Source organism: Diadema antillarum, unplaced genomic scaffold (assembly GCF_040938485.1).
Source record: "Diadema antillarum isolate AM-2024a unplaced genomic scaffold, OU_Dant_1.0 scf00000121, whole genome shotgun sequence".
Lineage (NCBI taxonomy): Eukaryota > Metazoa > Echinodermata > Echinoidea > Diadematoida > Diadematidae > Diadema > Diadema antillarum.
Window position 1 is genome coordinate 2255 of NW_027271010.1, and position 19493 is coordinate 21747.

At 38.2% G+C, this 19493-nt stretch overlaps 1 protein-coding gene and 1 non-coding gene across 2 annotated transcripts; both read left to right on the plus strand.

Annotated features, from left to right (window-relative positions):
• Positions 1 to 2570: 2570 nt before the first annotated feature.
• Trnaa-cgc (transfer RNA alanine (anticodon CGC)) lies at positions 2571 to 2642 on the plus strand. The gene has a single exon. It is a non-coding gene; the product is annotated as a tRNA-Ala (tRNA).
• Positions 2643 to 9486: 6844 nt separating this feature from the next.
• LOC139720092 (R3H domain-containing protein 4-like) lies at positions 9487 to 13143 on the plus strand. The gene is made up of 6 exons (XM_071631460.1): positions 9487 to 9493; positions 9753 to 9874; positions 10439 to 10637; positions 11391 to 11476; positions 11997 to 12138; positions 12913 to 13143. Exons 1-6 carry the CDS (start codon positions 9487 to 9489, stop codon positions 13014 to 13016), a joined length of 660 nt encoding a protein of 219 aa, XP_071487561.1. The 3' UTR covers positions 13017 to 13143.
• The last annotated feature ends 6350 nt before the right edge of the window (positions 13144 to 19493 follow it).

A 19493-nucleotide genomic window follows, 5' to 3' on the forward strand; every position in this document is an offset into this window, starting at 1 on the left:
GTGTTCTGCCGTTTACATATGGATAAACTCGGCCTAGCATTACAACTTTATACAAGTGGCCGAGTTTACCAACTAGGCCGAGTTTATCCACAACTAACGGTTAGTCATCAGTAGTAGCATGCCAGTAATCACTAGTCTAGCACCGAGTAGATTTCTAGTATTATAAACTACTTGCAATCGAGCACATGTATCCCCAGATTCCAGAACCCATCTCCCACACCCCAATGGATTACTCTTTAGGCCAGAATGTTGTATAATACGGCAACTGTCGCAGGATACAATAAAATCCGACAAGAAATGAGGCTGGTATATAGCACATACAAGGAATATGACATGTCGTCCTATAAAAGTTTGAACAACGAGGGCGCTGTCAATGGAAACTTTTGTTACCTAGAATTAGAATAATCCCCCTTAAACCTCCATAGCAAGTTTGAATAAAATCCGACAAGAAATGTGGCTTATACAGAAGAGCATATAGGGTTCTACAATGTATACAAGAAATGTGACATGGCCTCCAAGTCGGAACACTGAGGGCGCCATCACCACAAACTGTTGTGTCCTTCATGTAGAATGACCACCCATAGGCTACACCTCCTTAGCAAGTCTGAATAAAATCTGGTAACACTCAAGTTATTGCCTAAACAAGTACTTTTGCAAATTTTGACATCAGGGTGACCTTTGACCCTGTAAAAGGTGGAAAAGTGAGGGCAGCATTATCAATAGGTATAGGTGTATACATTTGACTATGATATATTATAGGCCCTACCAAATTTGAAAAAAAAAATCGGTCAAGAAACATGGCCATCGTCGCAAACACGAGCAGACCCTGTATTCTCCTGTAAATTTACCTTTCCATGTATAAAGACGGAACAAGCGAGGGCGCCATCACCAAAAACAATCGGCTTCTTCGTTTTCATGATACACCTTCATGCCAAATTTGAAGATGATCGACGAAGAACTGCAGCCAGTAACCAACAGTTAGAGCGCTCACAAGAAAATCTCTGTGGCAGACGCGGATGCGGACGCGGCGCAACGAGGCCAAATCCATAGTAGCCTCCGAATTCTATTCGGGGGATACAATTACATTCTAACTAGTGTAACCCTGAGGCGCTCCATAGTCCGAGATTGTAAAATATATTCTAACGTTACAGTTGTAAAATTTACTATACTATGCAGCTAGTGTACGAAGTAGTAACGTTAGAATTTGCAATTTCATGTGCACAGACTAGAGTCTACACTGTTTATTATGACTTTTTATGAGAAGGCGGCACTCTGAGACAACAGAAAAATGATCCTGTTACTAAAGTTAGTAAAATATTACCTGAAAATTATAATTGACTAACATGCTAGGGTCCATTATGTGTCTGTAAAGTAAAGTGTCCCTACCCTACCGACTCTTTTTTTTTATCATGTTTATAATTTAACGAATAAAAGATATGTTTTAAAGGTTAAATAAATGCAAATTTTAACATTTCTTCCCTGTTCTTGTTGGAACAAACTTACCGGACAACGCGACGATGCATGGTACAATCCCGAAGAAAGCGTCAATTGTTTACCCACTAATTTCACTGATTTTATTATCATAAACATGAGAATACAGTATCGAACATAACCTCAACAACAAGACTAAAAGGTATCATTCATAACGCATGGCTCACCCAGATAATAAGATGCAGATACGTCCGAGATACACATCAATGCCATCAAACATGCCCACATTCTTGGTGAACCACTTGTACTGTACTTCTACATGGGAATGAGTTTGCGCCGTTCGTTGCTTCGCTCGCCGCGCCGATAAACGTGATTTGGCTACTACACCACACTGTACCAGCGCAGTATCCCAGCGGGCGATTATAGCGCTTACGCACACACATACACACACACACCCACAACACACACTGCAAAAAGTCGGTGTAGTAGCGGCGAGGCAGATACTCACCGGATTGTATCATCACACCGACCGCGGCGCGGTGGGGGATCATGCTCACGTCGTCCGGCGAGAGTAAGCAGCTGACTTGCATGCATGCAACGTGCAGGGATCAGCAGCAGGCTGGTGACACCAGTGCAAATTTGTATACATGCGCGACTCGCCGTAAACTTCCGGATCGTCTGTAATCGATTAAAAATCTCGAGTTCGGCCAGATCCATTTTTCAAAAGGTTTATTTCTATCAACTGTAAAAACAAATTTAACGTTAGAATAGTAAGTACCCCTACGAAACGGAAATAATTTACGACAGAAATGTATGAATATCGAAGTTTCATTTCTATTCGATGTAGGCAATTTCACAGATATCTACTCTGACTGAATTCAGCAATTAAGTACCTCAACTACAGTTGTTAACTCACCCCCTCATGCCTCATGGTTCAATCGTTATTTTTGTCACAAATCGGCCACAAATCTTGCATTTATTGTTTCAGGAAACAGTTTTGTGGTTCAACTGAACATAAAAAGGCAAAATTACATATTTCATTACTTTGTATAGTGTTAAAATGAAATAATAGAGACTTTGCCTTCCCAAAAGTATACCATATGAAATAAATCTATCTTGACCCCACATGTGACGATGTAGGGGGTGTAGCTCAGTGGTAGAGCGCGCGCTTCGCATGCGCGAGGCCCCGGGTTCAATCCCCGGCACCTCCAATAAATATACACCTGGGCATTTTGCTTTTTTTTTTCCTTTTAATTGTGTATTCATTATGCAAGAGTGTGTGTGTGTGTGTGTGTGCGTGTGTGTTTAATAAAATTAAAACACATTCTGCGGACATCTTAACATCATAAATTATTTCTAACGAACATAAAGCCTTGAGCATAAATCTACATAATCCAAAGTGAGATCTTAGAGGCATGATTCAGACAAGTAAAATATTATTATACATATATTAATGACTCAAAGCTTTGTCAACCTTGTATGAATAAGATAGGTGAGTTCTGTAATGAAATATTTCCATCATTTGAACATGAATAATGGCCAACTTCAACCAGATGGAAGTTGCATTATACACTAGATCAGAACATGGCATTTTCTCAGCACAATAACGATTCTCGACATGATTATTGGACGGTGTTGGCAACGGGTCTAGGGCAATTACCCCCTGAACAATAATTATTACCACAGACCTTCTCCTGACTCTAACCCTAATCAGGGAGGTGGAAGAGACCTCCCTGCCCTAATCCTAATCTTGAACCTACTACTAACACTAATCCAAACTCTAGCTGCGAGATTCACTCTGAATCGCTACCATAATACATCAAATGTCACTAAAGTAATGCTACAAGAACTTGATTGGACCACTCTGGAACAGCGCAGAGAAAATGACAGGCTAACCATGATGTAGAAAAATTCACGATGATCTTGCTCATCTTTCGGCAGAGGACTATAATACTAGTAATTATTAAACAGGTTACTCAGTTTACGAGAGCCTTCCATTCCAACTACGAGAACTGAAGCGCATCGTCATTCGTTCTTCACTCGGAACAGTGAGTGAGGAGCTGAATTCTTTCACTGGCCTTGGAAATTGTTGCAGCGCCCTCTGTGGGAGCATTCCATAACCGAGTAACGGTTGATCACAGTGGCTACATAATAATAGTCTTTGTTTTTCGTATTTGTTATGTGCTTGTAAAATCTGTAAATACACTGTATTATAATGTAAATAGTACAGTCTGCAAGAAACTTCAGCTTATCGAAAGAGGCAGACTTAACCAGAAGAAGAAGAAGAAGAAGAAGATAAGAAGAAGAAGATGATGATGATGAAGAAGAAGAACCCTAAAACTTAACCCTAATCTCCCTGCCCTACCTCTAATCTTCACGCTAACCTTATCACTATCCAGTATTTAGCCAGGGGTGGAAGAAAATAAGAAAACTCGTCTAATAAGAGCTACTCAGGATTGCGGTGAAACAACCAATGATCTGACTGAATTAAGGTACATATATAGGGCCTTTGGGAATGTGAATGCAGAAGACTGTCGTCAAATAAGCATATAAGCTTGAAGATATGACAGCCTGAAAGAGAGAGAGAGAAAAAAAAACACAGGCAAAACATTGTCATATATATCTTTGTTATAATCTAAGCTTACTTTATCATTCTCAGTTTACTTCTTGGGGATGCATGCATCAACTATATACTCGTATGCGCCAGATATTTAGCGAGACATCAGTCTAAATTTTCGCGAATCCTTCCCGATGGTTTCGCGAGTGGTTAAATTCGCGATCGTGGAGTACTCGGAATTGAACGGAAAAAATAATGTGCAAACCAATACGTCACATTCATATTCGAGATCACAGTCATTTTTTTTTTTTGCGTGTTTTTAATTTCGCGAATAGCACCTGAATAGGGAAATTCGCGAATATAAAAACCTGGCGAAATATTCGGCGTGGACGGGTTTCGAACAGAGACTCCAAACTCTCCCGCTTTCGACGGGAGATCTCCCGCCGAAAGCCCGTTTTTGCAAAATGTCCCGTTTTAATTTCAATTATGTTCGGGCATACACATTATATGCCTTTATTGTTTTGAAAAAAAGAAGAAGAAATGACAGGATATTTCATTTCTAATACGGCCTAATTAGCCTATATATAGGCCTATAGGCCTATTCAATGCAGCAATAGTATTTAATAATAGATTATTTCTATTTAAAGATAAAATGATATATAATGAAAATCTTTTCAGGAAAAATATAGATTATGTCATTATTTTGATGGGAAAGGTATACGATCCATTATTTATTTTCAAAAAGGAGGTTTATGCCGTGAGGAAATTGACTATGTTTTGAAAAGTGGACGGTTTAGTTTGTCGTGGGTCAGTATTAAACCTGTTCAAGTGGATGATACTTGGTTAAAATTACACGATAAAGAATTTAGGATTGGTGATATACCTTCGAAAAAGATTTTCACTCATTTTTTAACTGATTTACAGCAGTTATACATTGGAAGTACGAGATCAACAGAGTATTTTCGCCTTCTCCCCAAAAGTAACCCAAGATATTTTTCTCCGACCCAGAGTCACAACTCTTATCCCAAAGCTTAGGGAATTTCAGTTTAAACTTCTTCATAGTGCACTTTATACAAAAGTTAATCTGTTGAGATTTGGGTTTGTTTCTAATGATCTATGTCCTTTCTGCAAAAAAAAAAAAAAAAAAAAAACCAAACAAACAAACAAGCCGCTGAGACATATTCACATTTATTTTGGGAGTGTATTGAAGTGCAGGAATTGTGGCAAATTATTATTCAGAAATTGAATTTAGAAGAATTAGGGAATATAAACCGGGAAGTTGTTTATACAGGTATATCCGGAAACTCGTTAAAAGTCAAAGGATGGAATACAATTATATTATTGATGGTTAAACATATTTTATGTTTAGCGAGATCAGAAGGGAAGGTACCGAAGTTTAATGATTTTATGAAGCATTTTAAGATGTGTAAAGAAGAAGAAAATAAGATAGCTAGCAAAAGAGGAACAGCTGGAATGCATTTGTTAAAGTGGGAATATATGATGTATACCAATGATGATACGTGATTTTTTTTTGTCTTGATTTTGCCGTATCCGCGAGTTATTATCACATAGTTGTCGTTTTTTCTTTATTGCTTCTACCCTTCCACATCATCTCCAAATTATGAATAGGGTGTATTTTATTGTATGACAAATAGAATGGTTACTTACATGGCAGAGTTATTCAAGTGTACATATAAACCTGAGGGCTGAAGGCACGGGGAGGGTGGGGGGAGGGAGGGGGAAGGGGGGCATGTTGGTGTTAGGTGGGTGTGTCAGTGTGCATGTGTGTATGTTTTCTCGCAAATGGCCTCTTTTTTTTTCTTTCTCTCTTTTTTTTCGAGAAGCAATGAAATATGCCCGTTTTTTGTTTTTTTAAAGCAAATTATCTCTTATGTTCCTGTTTTGCGGGCCTTTGCGAGAATATGTGTTTAAAAAAAAAAAAAAGCGGATTTCGTTGTTGTTGTTGTTGTTTTTTTTTTTGGTTAAAAGAGTTACAATGTAAGTATGATATTAGTTTGCACAATGTTGGTATTTCTTATATAGTGTAAGTTGATGTTATTTTGTATTATGTTTGTGTATAATGCAGTCTGTTTTTGTATGATGTCTTGTTTTTGTTCTGTGAACGTTTCTGATCTTTCTGATATGAAACTGAACGAAATTCGAATAAAGAATTATCACAAAGAAATTGTGTGTGTGGTGTGTACGCCATTCTCTATATAAATTAGTTGTAGCAATGGGCCTACTCTGTCAATGTCAGGGCAGGGCATCCCAACATTACCTGTTTACAAGTGTCACTTCTCGGGACAAGCCCTCCTTCAGATACAGCAACGTTATTCCAAATTCCAAAGTCAACTTGGTAAGGCGAAATCTACGAAGCCACTGTCCACTTTGAATATCACTGCTTGTTGACTCCCTTCTTTTCTACATTAATATCGCACAATAAAATTGAGTTCTACAGCATATGGCTCACCGAATGGATCATACATGGACTTACTAGTACGCGCGCGACCCCAGCGCGCGTTTTGGCAGTGAACACCAAAGGTGAACACTCTGCATTCATAGTGCAAACTAGACGTACGGTACAGTGTAAACAACCGGCGGCTCGGCGACTCGCTCCTTTGAGGTGTCAAAAGCTCCTGAACCTTTTTTTACTTTCACTCGAGCGTTGTCTAGAAAGGGAAACAGCTAAGTCACAATGGGGCTACAGAAGGATGAGGAACGCCAGCAGATGGAGGAGGATAACAAAAAACCGTTCGGGTAACTATATTCTTTTTAGCAATAGAAAACCCGGCAGTATGTTTTTCTGCTGGTGATGCTGGCAGTAGCACTAACAGGAGCAGCAGAGGTGGTTACAGCAGAGGTATCGCTAACGTTAGATGTCTTGCGTGACAACGGCGTGATGTTCACATGCAGATCTGCTGCTAGCTGCTGCAATTTGTGCAGACGATGGGTGTGGACAGTGGTGGACGTTTTATTCATTGATTATCAATAAGGTTTGAGCGTATTATGGGATTGTCAGTTCACTGATTGCTGCTTGTAATTAGAGTGTAGACTCTGTAGTCCTGGTAGTCTGCACACTTTGTATGTTTGATCATGTTGATGTTTACTTGCTTGGAATACATGGTTGGTCCTGTAGCTGTACTACTCATCGACCGCCTAATTTTTATTTGCTTGATAAGAACATTCAACACTGAAATTCACGTAAAAACTTGACCTACGTGATTGAGAAAATTCAGCACTATCAAATGCTGTTGTTCCCTTTTCAATTCGAAGTTTCAGTGCAAAAATATCACCGTCGAACTTGAGTGGCCTCTTTTCAGCTCCCTGCGGTGCCGCTCCTTTTTTAGATCGACCGCTGTTTTTGTATTGACAATGCACACAAACCGAGTTGTATCGAACACCATGTTTTACGAAGCTTTTTTAGAAAATGCATTGACATTACATTACGATTTGGTTAAAGTATTCGTTCGAAATTTTGTCCTTGATTTAAACCATTAGTGAACAGTGAATTTTCGCGTTTTCCCACACATCCTCATCAACAGTCAAAGCCAATACATTTTTATGTGCTCTGCGTGCAGTGCAGTGCGTACTAGAGTAGCGGACCCAGTTTGCGGCAGGTTGAGGCCTTTTCAAGGGTATTTAGTAGTATTCTTGTAAAACGGGCAACAGAAATTAAATAATTTTTTTTTTTTTCATTGGAAGAGGTACCAAAGGCCTCTTGACACTGCATCACAATTTTGTATGGTGGACAATTACCCTAGTCATAATAATCAATTTTATGCAGAAAATTTGCAACCACCAAGAGGACCCGGTTTGCGGCAGGGGGGTCCAGTTTGCAGCACCCCACACAAAAATGTCCCCTGATTTCTTCAAACATTAAAATTTTGCAAAAACAAAATATTTTTGGATGGTCCAACTAGTTTTCAGCTTGTTAGAACACTTAATTTGGATTCATTATCTCGATCCTTCACAATTTCATAGTTTTTCAAGATCGCATGTATTTCATCAATATCCACCCATTTTGGGATAGCGCTACATGTATGTGTATAAATCCCATAGGGGTGCCGCAAACCGGACCCATCCCTGACATTTTGGTCACTGTTGCAATCCTCAAAACTGACAAAGGAAATGAATTTTAGAATATTTAACACAGTTACACGAGGAATCCTTACCATGCCAGGCCTCTTTTGATAGTAAGATTTTGTACAAAGATACAAACAAGGGATGATGGTGGTTGCCTAGCAACAGAACAAAATCTTAACGTTTTGTTAAGAAAGTCTTACTTTTTTAAAAACAGCATGACACAGACGGTTTATATCAGAATTATGAAGGCCATCATCCGAGTTATTTCATGGTTCTGGTATCAAAAGAAAGCTCTTCAGTTGCTCTTCAAATAAAACAAAGAAGGGCACCCATAATAAGCTCAATGGGGATTCTCATGGTCAAGAGTGACCAGTCAATGTGCAGTTAGGGCGTTCCTCTTTGTGGCAGGGTATGCGCTGGTTTCTACAGGTTTCTAGGTTTCTACATACATGTAGCAGGCAGGCGATCTTTGGATGGCTGTGTAGTCAAATCGTGGGCAGTTTGGGATACAGTTGAAATATGGAAAGGGATGCTTTTTGAAGGGCAGTACCATAATGATTATGATAAAATGCATGCTCCAATTTAAGTGCTTACATGTACAAGTAACTACATGTACATTGTATGATGATGATGATGATGATGATGATGAAACAGCATTTGTATAGCGCCATTAATCTGTAGAAACATTCAAAGGCGCCCAGCTCCCACAAAGTGTCACACATCATTCACAAAGTTGCTGGAAAAGATAATCTTGATTGTATATACAACTGTATATCCAAAAAGTATGAAATGGTGTAGACTTGTTCTGTGGTTTACACTATACATTGTTTGCCATTATGATGATCATTTTAAGGCTGATTGGTGGAGAAAACAAGCCAGTGGCTTCGTCCCAGAACCAAGGATTGACCCCCAAGAAGGCGACACCCTCAACGAGTTGTCTGGGCAAGTCCCCTCGCCGGAAAAAGAAGACCGGTGTGCGAGCAGCACGCAGGAATGAAAACAGTGAGTATATTATAAATAGCCTGCACCTTTCCAGATATAGATTTCGGGTTTGAATGTCATAATTAGAATGACATTTAATGTGAGTGACAGTTAACATTGTTTCTAAAACATTTTCTGCCCTGATTATTGATTTATGATGAGCTTATTGTTGGACATTAAAAACGGATCAAGGCAATGGTTGTGTGAAATCCTGCACAGACTAACAAAAAAGTGGAAGAAATACATACAATCACATGAATTTGTGTAGCGCATTAGCAATATTCATAGTTTGGTAGTTTTTGTAATATTTTGTTTTGTTGTAATAGTAATACTATTCGCAATGAATATTTATGTGACAGTATTAGTGCCTAATTCATTTAATGGAAAGTTGCACAACAAAACAGCATCACATTCTGTGAATTTAACAACCTGAAATGTCCAGTTGGGGAGAATAGACATGCCACAACATCAAAGTTGACATAGGTCCATTGACGTGGAATTAACCTTTATTGGTAATCACTTTAATCTGTGTTATAATACCACAACACCATTTCCATTACTCGTATGTTCGCCATGAGTGGAGTGATGATCTATTCATAAACCCTGGCTCGTTTCAAGAAAATCCACTTTCAGAAGAGATTACTTTTTATTAAACCTTTTGATTTTGATCTGTATGCGCTTTCCTCCACCGTCTGTCCAGCCAATTTCCTGTTTACCCTGCTCGATGAAGAGTACTCGGTCAAGGACCCGGAAATCACTGACTTCATCTCTTCAAACCAGAGCGCCTTTGAGCAGCTCTTTCTGCAGCAAGAACAAATGGAGGTGAGTCCAGACTACCCCCACTCCCTCGTCCAGATCCAAAGGGTCAGACTATTAGTAGCCCAAGAGATAGTATTCTCCTTCCCCCCTAATGCCTCAACATCTACATGAACATCTGTACAATGAGATGATCTTGAACCAAATCCGATGTTGCATTCATTCTAGGCATATCAGGATAAAAATTTTAGCACACGTGACATAAAACACTTCGTAATAGACCTGGAAAAATTGCCAGACACTCATTTCGAGTTTAGGGAGTTCTTGAATTGTGTGTATTTTCAGACAAATGTGAAATGCATATTTTTATGTTTTGTTTGTTTGTTTGTTTTTTTTTTGTCAACGATTACGTCACACATATCAGAGGTTCCAGGGCCCCATTTTATCAAAAGATAAAATTTATTTTAAATTCCTTACCACACAGGCTGCCATAGACTTACAGTTGAAATCAACTATATAATTAATTTTAACTCTTCGCAAAACAGGACCCAGAAATATTTCAAAAGCAGCTATTGAGTGCTTGAAGAGGTGAGAAATTATGATGTCCCCCCCCCCCCCCATTGTTTGCAGATCTGGAGTGAGTTCATGAACCGTTCGGAGGAGGAACAGGATCGCTTTCTGCGTGAGGTGGAAGAGGGCATGTTCCAGGTGGCCAAGAAGGCGTCTGGGCGGCGTGCCGCCGTCCAGGACAAGAACGGTAACCCTTTCTCCGAGGTGGAGCCACCAGCGGAGAAAGAGAAGCCCACTGAAGTCGTTGATCAGAGAAAGGGTAAGAGTGGTGGACAGTGAATGGGGAAAGGAGGAATTAGATTGATTTTTGTGCACATATTTAATTTTGTGAATTTTGCTAGAGCCAAGATTCACAAAAATGAAAATGCACGCAAAAGTTCTTGTCTGCACTATAATGCACTGGATGCCAGTGGCAATTCACAAAAATTGTATGCAGCAAAAAAGGCTGTCGGCTCCAATGTGTGAAATTTAATCCCGCAAATATTTGTTGCTTTACAGTATTATTATGGTTGCACAACACCTCCATGGGTTACCGATGAAGTTTGAATAATCTAGACAATGAATTTAAACAACTTAATTGCTTGTAGTTAAAGCAGCTTACCAGTTTGTGTGATAGAAATTAAGTGTACACATATAATGTCAACTATTAGATCTGCAATCTCAAATAAATTGCTTCAGAGAATAATTTGGTTATCAAGGATCATAAAAGCCTCCCTTTTTTTTCTTTTTCTTGCAAACAGTCACAGCAGATCTTAGTTTATAATTCTGCCAAAAACAGTTTATATTGTTCTTAGAGATAGTTGTAGATACACGGTATCTCTCCTTTGATGCATGTGAGTGTATGATTAGCTTTGGGTTCTGTGAAAATTATGGCAAATATTTATTGTGCATAGAGCTGTCTTTGTAGTGATTAAATAAGATGCTATCTACATGATAGTGGAGTTGAGAGCGATCGCTAATCAAAAGTGTTTTGCCTTTCCCTCCTCATGGTATCCTCCTATGTGACCTTCAGATAATCCAGCCCACACTCCCCAGGAATGCTTCAAGAGGATCAGCACTCGCCTCCAGACCATGCTGCGACGGAGACACCTGCCGAAGGTGAATTTCTTCCCCATCCGTGCTATAGATTGCAGTAGTCTCTCTCCAGCCAAAACACTTTCGGCTGGAGGGCTCGGGAATGAGATGTAACTGTCCTTGTCACCTTCTAAAAAGAAAGCAGCATAGTCAATTAAAGTATTAATACACAAGATTTGACATTAGCTATGATGGAACGATAATGATGAGGGATTTCACTGTAGCCAACTTCAGGAGACATGCTCACAGTATGTTGTGAAATGTCAGCCTGTGTAGAGTGTTAGCAATACACTGTAGTGGCATACTCAATGTGACTAAAAAGGAAGTAACCCTGCAGTGCGGAAGCTGTGGGTAAGTGATTACATGTGAACATTTGTACTTTCTGTGGCATTAGTTCAGGAAACAAATTGCCACTCAAAATTTGTGTACTGTCAGAAGGTTGTATGTCCCAAAATGGAGCTGTAGCCCTTGAGGCCCTTGCTGCATAGAAACCAATATAGAACTGTGCGTTCATCAATGTCTCCCGACCCTTTGTCTGTTACAGGGAGCCGTGGAGGGTCATGAGGAAGAGCTCCTGGAGTGGTTTGGTGACGACCCCAGCTCCGTCTTCATCTCCAGCCTGCCCAGCAGCTTCGACCGACTCCTCCTTCACGCCGTCTGCCAGTATCTGGACCTCAGCTCCGAGAGTAAGCCACCTCATGCACAGACCGTCGAGTCTGTGCCACAAATCATGATATTCTTTCACCAGAAAGGTTCTCTTGGTTAAGCAAACAATGGACTTATGTCCTTCTGCTTGTGAGCTGCCAGGGAGATAGCCCCAATGACTGTACACGCCATACATTTATACAAGCGTAAAATTATATTGTGCTATTTGGGACTAGTAAGACTATTTATTAAATTTACAAACGAGCACCACAGCAACGAAGAGAGATATAAGTGCCAATTATTCCTTTCAAGAAGTAGAGTTTCTAATAGCAGATTTCCCTCCATTTAGATTTTATCCACTGCGTAATGGGAGGCAATACTTTGGCACATTGTTAATTCTGGGCCTGTCAGTTGACTCGGGACATTTGTGTAATTTTATATGCTTAGTGTGCTTTATAGGAGTCAATCACATTTGGGATGTAGTCAGTAAGGTCTTTGACTTGTCTCTAAAGCAGCATTCACTCTTTTGGGAGGTTAATTTTGCCCAGAAAGTCGTCTTTTTCAATCAAATTAATATATTCTGCACGGCACCAGGTGGACAAACTTAAGAATTGATGATATACATTCATCTATTCATTTTATTATTTTGTTTTTCAGTATAGCTGGTTGATCTGACTTTTCTGTACATTACACTGAATAATGCAAACATCATAATCAGGTGTACCTTTCAAAGAAAGAAGATAAACATAATATAACATGGTGTGAAAAGCTCTTTGCAATCTTTCTCACTTGGACTCTTACCCGCATTCATGCAGGTTTTGACTGCGAGGGTCGGCGTCAGACCAGAGTAGAGAACAACAACGAGTTCTTCCGTCCCCCGTCCATGCTCCTCTCAGCTTACCTCGATAGCCTCAGATGATGGGGTTACAATCATGACCTTCGACCTTCGTTGATGAGTACAACAATCAGAGCAGCATCTGAGAAACCCTCCTTCTCCGAGAGCTTGCATCACTCGTACCATCGAGGTCAAAGGTACATCATGGAAAAACCAGACGTAGTTCATCTGTAGGTGTGCTGATCTTTTTCTTATCCTGAGATCTTTATCGGTCTGTCATCCTACTCACTATACTCTGAGCAAACATGATATATTTTAAGTTATCTCCCATGCATAAGATGCGAAAATTTACTTCTCCATTCATGATATGAATACAAATTCAGATTCAGCTTGCAGTGAAGGCAAAGTCCGTAGCATGAGCAACTTTTCGAATGTGCGATGTGTTATTTATAAAAATTTCACATGCTTGTTAATTTGTAGATTGATCGTGTTGATCAAGTTTTTAGACGCAACCACATCTTCGGTGCATATTTCTGCGAAAACATGGGTTTCATGTTAGATTTTCCACACTTATCATGTGGGAGAAAATGTTTTATAAAATTCTTGCAGTCACAAATGCTGATTTCTTTTAGAGACAGTGTCTTGTGATAACCATGAAGCTATTGAAGTAGCTCAATTTTCTTTTGTTTTATATACTGTAATTTTTTTTCATGGTTACATGAGGAATATGTATGCCACAAAAGGGTAACAAATAATTTTGTTCATATTTTTCTGACACAATTTACCTTGACTATTTTTAACTATCAGTTATCAGTCCAGCTTTTCTGTCTTTACTCACCATATATCAAACACCATAGTATGTTTTGTAACCCGTCTCAATTACTTGAAAATGATTTTACCATATTATGCTTCAATATATAGCAAACGTTGTCCATACTCAATGGCCAGAGTATACCTGGTACCTCTGTCTTATCCTAAACGGGTAAATGCAATGCGTGTGCTTGTACTTTCTCTGCATATCTGGCGTCATATGTTTTTTCTTGACTGACTTTATGAAATGAAAAATTTATGTGTCATTACAATCTATGACAAAAAGATACACTTGCTGTGAGTATCAAAATACTTTGTTTTATTTTTGCTATATTTATCAGAAAATGAGCTTTTACTTTTTTCTTATAACATGGAATGTTAATGGTATGAATATTGAAAAAAATGGTTGTAAAAATTTTCTTAGTATTTTTGCTGATAGTGATTGATATTTGCATATGACATATGTTGCACTCATTAAATTTTCAGAATTGTCTAAGAATCCCTTTCAATGTTGCTTTGTGCACAATGTTCATATATACATATGTGTGGAGTGAACTTTCTATACCATAAGTGAGTATATGTCCTGCAAATTGTCTGTGAGTAATATGTGACATAGCTACATCATGTTTTATCTCTGTCCTTCTCTTTGAATATACACATAGAAATTGTATATAAATGTCAATGTGATTTGTCAAAGTGATATTCATTATGAATTATGGGATGCATTTTTGAATAGCGTATAAGATATTCTAAATATGCCTGCTGGCGGCATGGGAATGTTTCAGTTTTTAGAGGAAACTGTGGATAACGGAATATGGAGTGTATTTATTATGGAGTGTATTTATGATGGTTCCCTGTGATGTAGGTGATGTATAGTGGCAAGAATATATGAAGGATTAAATGTTGGTTCTCGAGCGTTGCTTTGTGGAAGATTTCTAAAGTATTGGTGACTTGTTGTGTGAGATAGTATGTGGAATCTTAACCTAGGATGTGATAGGGTTTACTTGTGATTTGTCGTTAGTACTGGCATACAGGCATTACAGATTGCCTGAGTGAAAGTCCTCTAATCCTCTGTCATAGTCCTGTAATCAACATACTTCAATCTAAGTGTCTGATTAAAGACCTAATGTCAAAGGAATCCCACATCATGGAATCTGTATAATGAGACCTTGTGATATTTCTAAATTCCCATTTATACAGTAATATGAAAACACTGATATGCCTATTCTATATTTTGGTTTGTTATTATCATCATGAGATATATTTTCATATCACATCAGTGCGATGATTTTAAATGTCCTCTTTTCCAGTGAAACAGAGATTATGATATAAATGTTTTATTACACTTTCATGATAACATTGGTATTTTCATCATTTTTAAAATACAGCCCCCAATATCCCACGATGAAGTGAATCTAAAATCTCATTGTCATTGCAAACGTATTGTATATCATATGCACCTTCACAAAAGGAAATGGATTAGTTTCTTAACTACTGTATACACCAAATATTTTGCAAGGTTTTTATTTTCGCATATTTCTCGAGTCAGGTGCAATTTGTGAAATTAAAGACATGCGAAAATATTGACTCTGATCAAGCTATGAATGTAACGTACGCGTATAAATTTCTCCATTCGGTACAGGGTTGCACGATCGCGAATTTAACCACTTGCGAAATTGTTGAGAAGTTCCTATTCGTGAAAATTTAAACTCGCTAAATATATGGCATAAACAGTATGTGTCAAATGTCCGATATTAATATTGTGGAATTTAAAGTTCAATGTTTTCCTATATGATACACATATTTGGAGATTATGACAATGTTTGTGTGTTGTAAATACATCCAGACAGTGATGCCTAAAACTGATCCACCTTTAGAGCTACAAAGTGCCAAGTTACGAGAGAAGAATCTCCACATACTTCATGCTACCTCTCTTTTTTGTGACCTTTTACATCATTATAGTGAAAAGAGGTTCCATACGCAGCTACCGGTACATGTATACGCACAAATGCTTGTTGGGATTACTAGTACACTGTACGCCCTTGTGAAACATGCGTAAACCATGTGTATGTCAAAGATACTCCCATGTTCTGTAGATGTCATTGTAAATGTTAATTATAAAGATGTGACCTGTTACGGCAAACTCCCATCATTTCCTTGTACTTGCCCCATGATGAATGATGTAAGTTTTCATTTCCCACACAATCTTGTGTAACACAAACTTGTGTGGGTCCTTGCATGTGTGATAATGTTTGTTTATTCAAATCTTAACATTGTCATGAGCTGAATCTTTCAGAGACGTATTATTCAGCTGCAATAATGGTGGAAATTATTATGATATATATCAGATTTTATGTAGTTAGTTTCATATTTTGCCCCGTCACTGAGATAACCTATACCCTTTTTGTAAAAGAGAGAACGAGTGCAGATGTACCATGTAGCAGCTATCTCTCTGCGTGTTAGATATGGCTGATGATACAGGATTGGAAATTTTGAGGTGTCAGTGACGTAGAAAACTTTCTCAAGTGTCACCGTTGTATGGTTATCTAATCATTTAAGAGGAGTATAAGAGACATAGGGAGAGAGATGACATATATTCCCCGCAATTTCGATATAATCATGGTCTACTTCTGTAATCCCTGCCAATCTGTTGAGGTATACCCTTTGGTTTGCACTTTCACGTTGACTGTTGGCTGTTTTAGGCCAGATGACACAATGTAACTTGATATCATCACATATACAATGACAGAGATATATCTCTTACGAGGGTGACTGCTTATCAAGACTTAGGATCACAAATAGAAAAGCTGGTGCACATAGACTAGCTTCAGTTTTATTGGGATTGTCCATGTGTTTAGTGTGTCAGGAATAATCATGTACGACCCTCGTTCAATGAGGGAGAATGTGAATTAATCAAGTAATCTCTTATTGCTATAATGCTCAATTTTATATCAAAGATATGAAAGTACATAGAAGTATGTGTTGATGTTATTGATGTTGATATTACAGTCATTAAAACTCTATGCCAATCCTGTTATTCTTTGTCTAGTGGTTACCTCACATATTTACCTCCACCAAGGGAAGAGGTTTTGTATTCATTGGCGTTGGTTTGTTTGTTTGTTTGTTTGTTTGTTTGTGTGTAAAATAACTCAAAAAGTTGTGAACAGATTTGAATGAAACTTACAGGAAAGGTTGAGAATGACACAAGGAACAGATGATTAAATTTTGATAGTGATCTGGGAATTTTTATGGATTTTATGAAGGTTTTTTGATATTTTGGCAGGTAGGGTCCATGAACTTCGGAGTTCACCCCCCCCCCCCCCCCTTTTCCCTGAGAGAAATACTCTGTTAAAGGACAAGTTCACCTTCATAAACATAAGGATTGAGAGAATGCAGCAATATTAGTAGAACACATCATTGAAAGTTTGAGGAAAATCAGACAATCCGTTCAAAAGTTATGAATTTTTGAAGTTTTTGTGCAGTAACTGCTGGATGAGAAGACTACTGCAGTGTATGAATAACTTAGATGTCACATGCATACAACAATATAAGGAAAATATAAAGAGAATTTCACAAAATTCCATCTTTTGAAAAAAGTACACATTCCCCTGACTCGTTACCGACAAATGTTATGGGTAATATTATTACCCCTGCCTTTAGAAAGAGGCAAGTCAAGTGCTCTTTTATTATACGAAAAAGTGAAAATTTGTTGAATTTTCTTTTACATTTTCCTTATACTGTTGTACGCATATGACTCACAAGCTGTAGTAGTCTCGTCATCCAGCTGTTCCAACACAAAAATTTAAAAAATTCATAACTTTTGCATCGATTGTCCAATTTTCCTCAAACTTTCACTGATGTGTTCTACTAATATTGTTGCATTTTCTCAATCATTATGTTTATGAAGGTGAACTTGTCCTTTAAAGACCCTGCATATGACCAGCAACTTGTCAAACATGGCCAGTGGCCACAAATTTTGCAGCTAATGCTTACTATTGTGCTTGCATGTAACAACTAGCATGACCATTCAGAGCCCTATACCTTGGTATGCCATCAGCTCTTTTTACAGCCAGCCAAAATATCTTAATTTCATAGTCATCTGGTTTTGTTGGCATGAAAATTTTGCAATCATAACAGGAACTCCTATTAAACATTCATCCACACACATTCTATCTCATGCACATACATACATGTACGTCTCTGCTACATGTAGCAAAATGAAAATGGCTGCCAATCTGTCTGTATACATGTACATGTATGTATATATCAATACATTACCCGGGACAAGATGTTTAAATGAACATGCAGGGCAAATGAGAATTAGACATAGAATAGACATACACTGTATATGAAAGTACAAGTTTTGTTTGGATCTCGACTAGGTAAATGTATGTCAAACGTAAGATTTAACACGTGATACTCTGTATTAAATTCTGATCATGACAATATATTTGCTGAGCCAAAAGATTAACCTTATGATTAAACAAGAATGGGTGTATGAAGCATGCTAAGAAAAAAAAAACTCTAGCTAGTGAAATTTATCATTCTGTGTAATCAAAAATATCTTAATGTATATATGTACAAATTATATGTATAATAGTGTGTGTGTGTGTGTTTTATATGATGATGATAATGATGATTATTATCATTATTATCATTATCATTATTATTGTTATTATCATCATCATTATCATTATTATTATTATTATTATTATTATCATTATTATCATCATCATTATCATTATTATTGTTATCTCTATCTTCACAAGATATCTCTTGGAGATTAATATCACGTCAAGTTCCATCCTGGAACCTTAGACTTCCAGTACTTTTCTCAGGATTCGTGCCGTCCCCAGCAATGCTGCTTTTTGGAGCGTTTGCACTCGATCTGGCACACCAACGTCGTCCAAGTGCCGTCGCAGCTGCTTTGGCGTTGTTCCGAGTGCTCCAACGACAATAGGGATCACCTTCGTTCTCATATTCCACAGGCGGTGAAGCTCTCTGGCAAGGTCTTAATACTTCTCTATCTTTTCCTTCTCCTTCTCGGCTACTCTGCTGTCTCCCGGTACCGCGACATCGACGATTGAGCACATCTGTCGAGCCCTTTCTACGACGATGATATCCGGACGCCTGCATGTGCTGGATGACATTGTCAGTTCGAACATCGAAATCCCACAGGCTTTTAACTTGATCATTTTCAGAAACTTTCTGTGGTTCGTGCATATACCATTTGCTCTCACATGGTATTTCATGTTTTCTGCAAAGCTCCCAGTGAAGGACTTGTGCCAGTTTGTCATGTCGTCTTTTGTACTCCTTTTGCGCCAATTTACTACAGCCACATACGATATGTTGCACTGTCTCGTCTCTTTCTCGGCATCTATCCTGCATGCGGCATCCACATCTCTCTTCTGTATCTTGGCTTTCAGAGCATTTGTTGACAGTGCTTGCTCTTTGGCAGTGATGATCAGTCCTTCTGTCTCCTTCTTCAGTTCTCCTTTCTTCAGCCATAACCATGTGTCATTACTGCTGATGTTCTCCGTCTCTCTGCAAAACTAGTGCCCGTGCAGCTGCTTTTCTCTCCACTTTGCAGATCTTTCTGTTCGTTTCTGGCTTTTGAAAGTAAGTGGATCAATGACATTTACATTATTTCCACTTTCATTATCATTGTTATCATTATCATTGTTTTCATTATCATTATTATTATTATTATTATTATTATTATTATTATTATCATTGTTATTATTATTATTA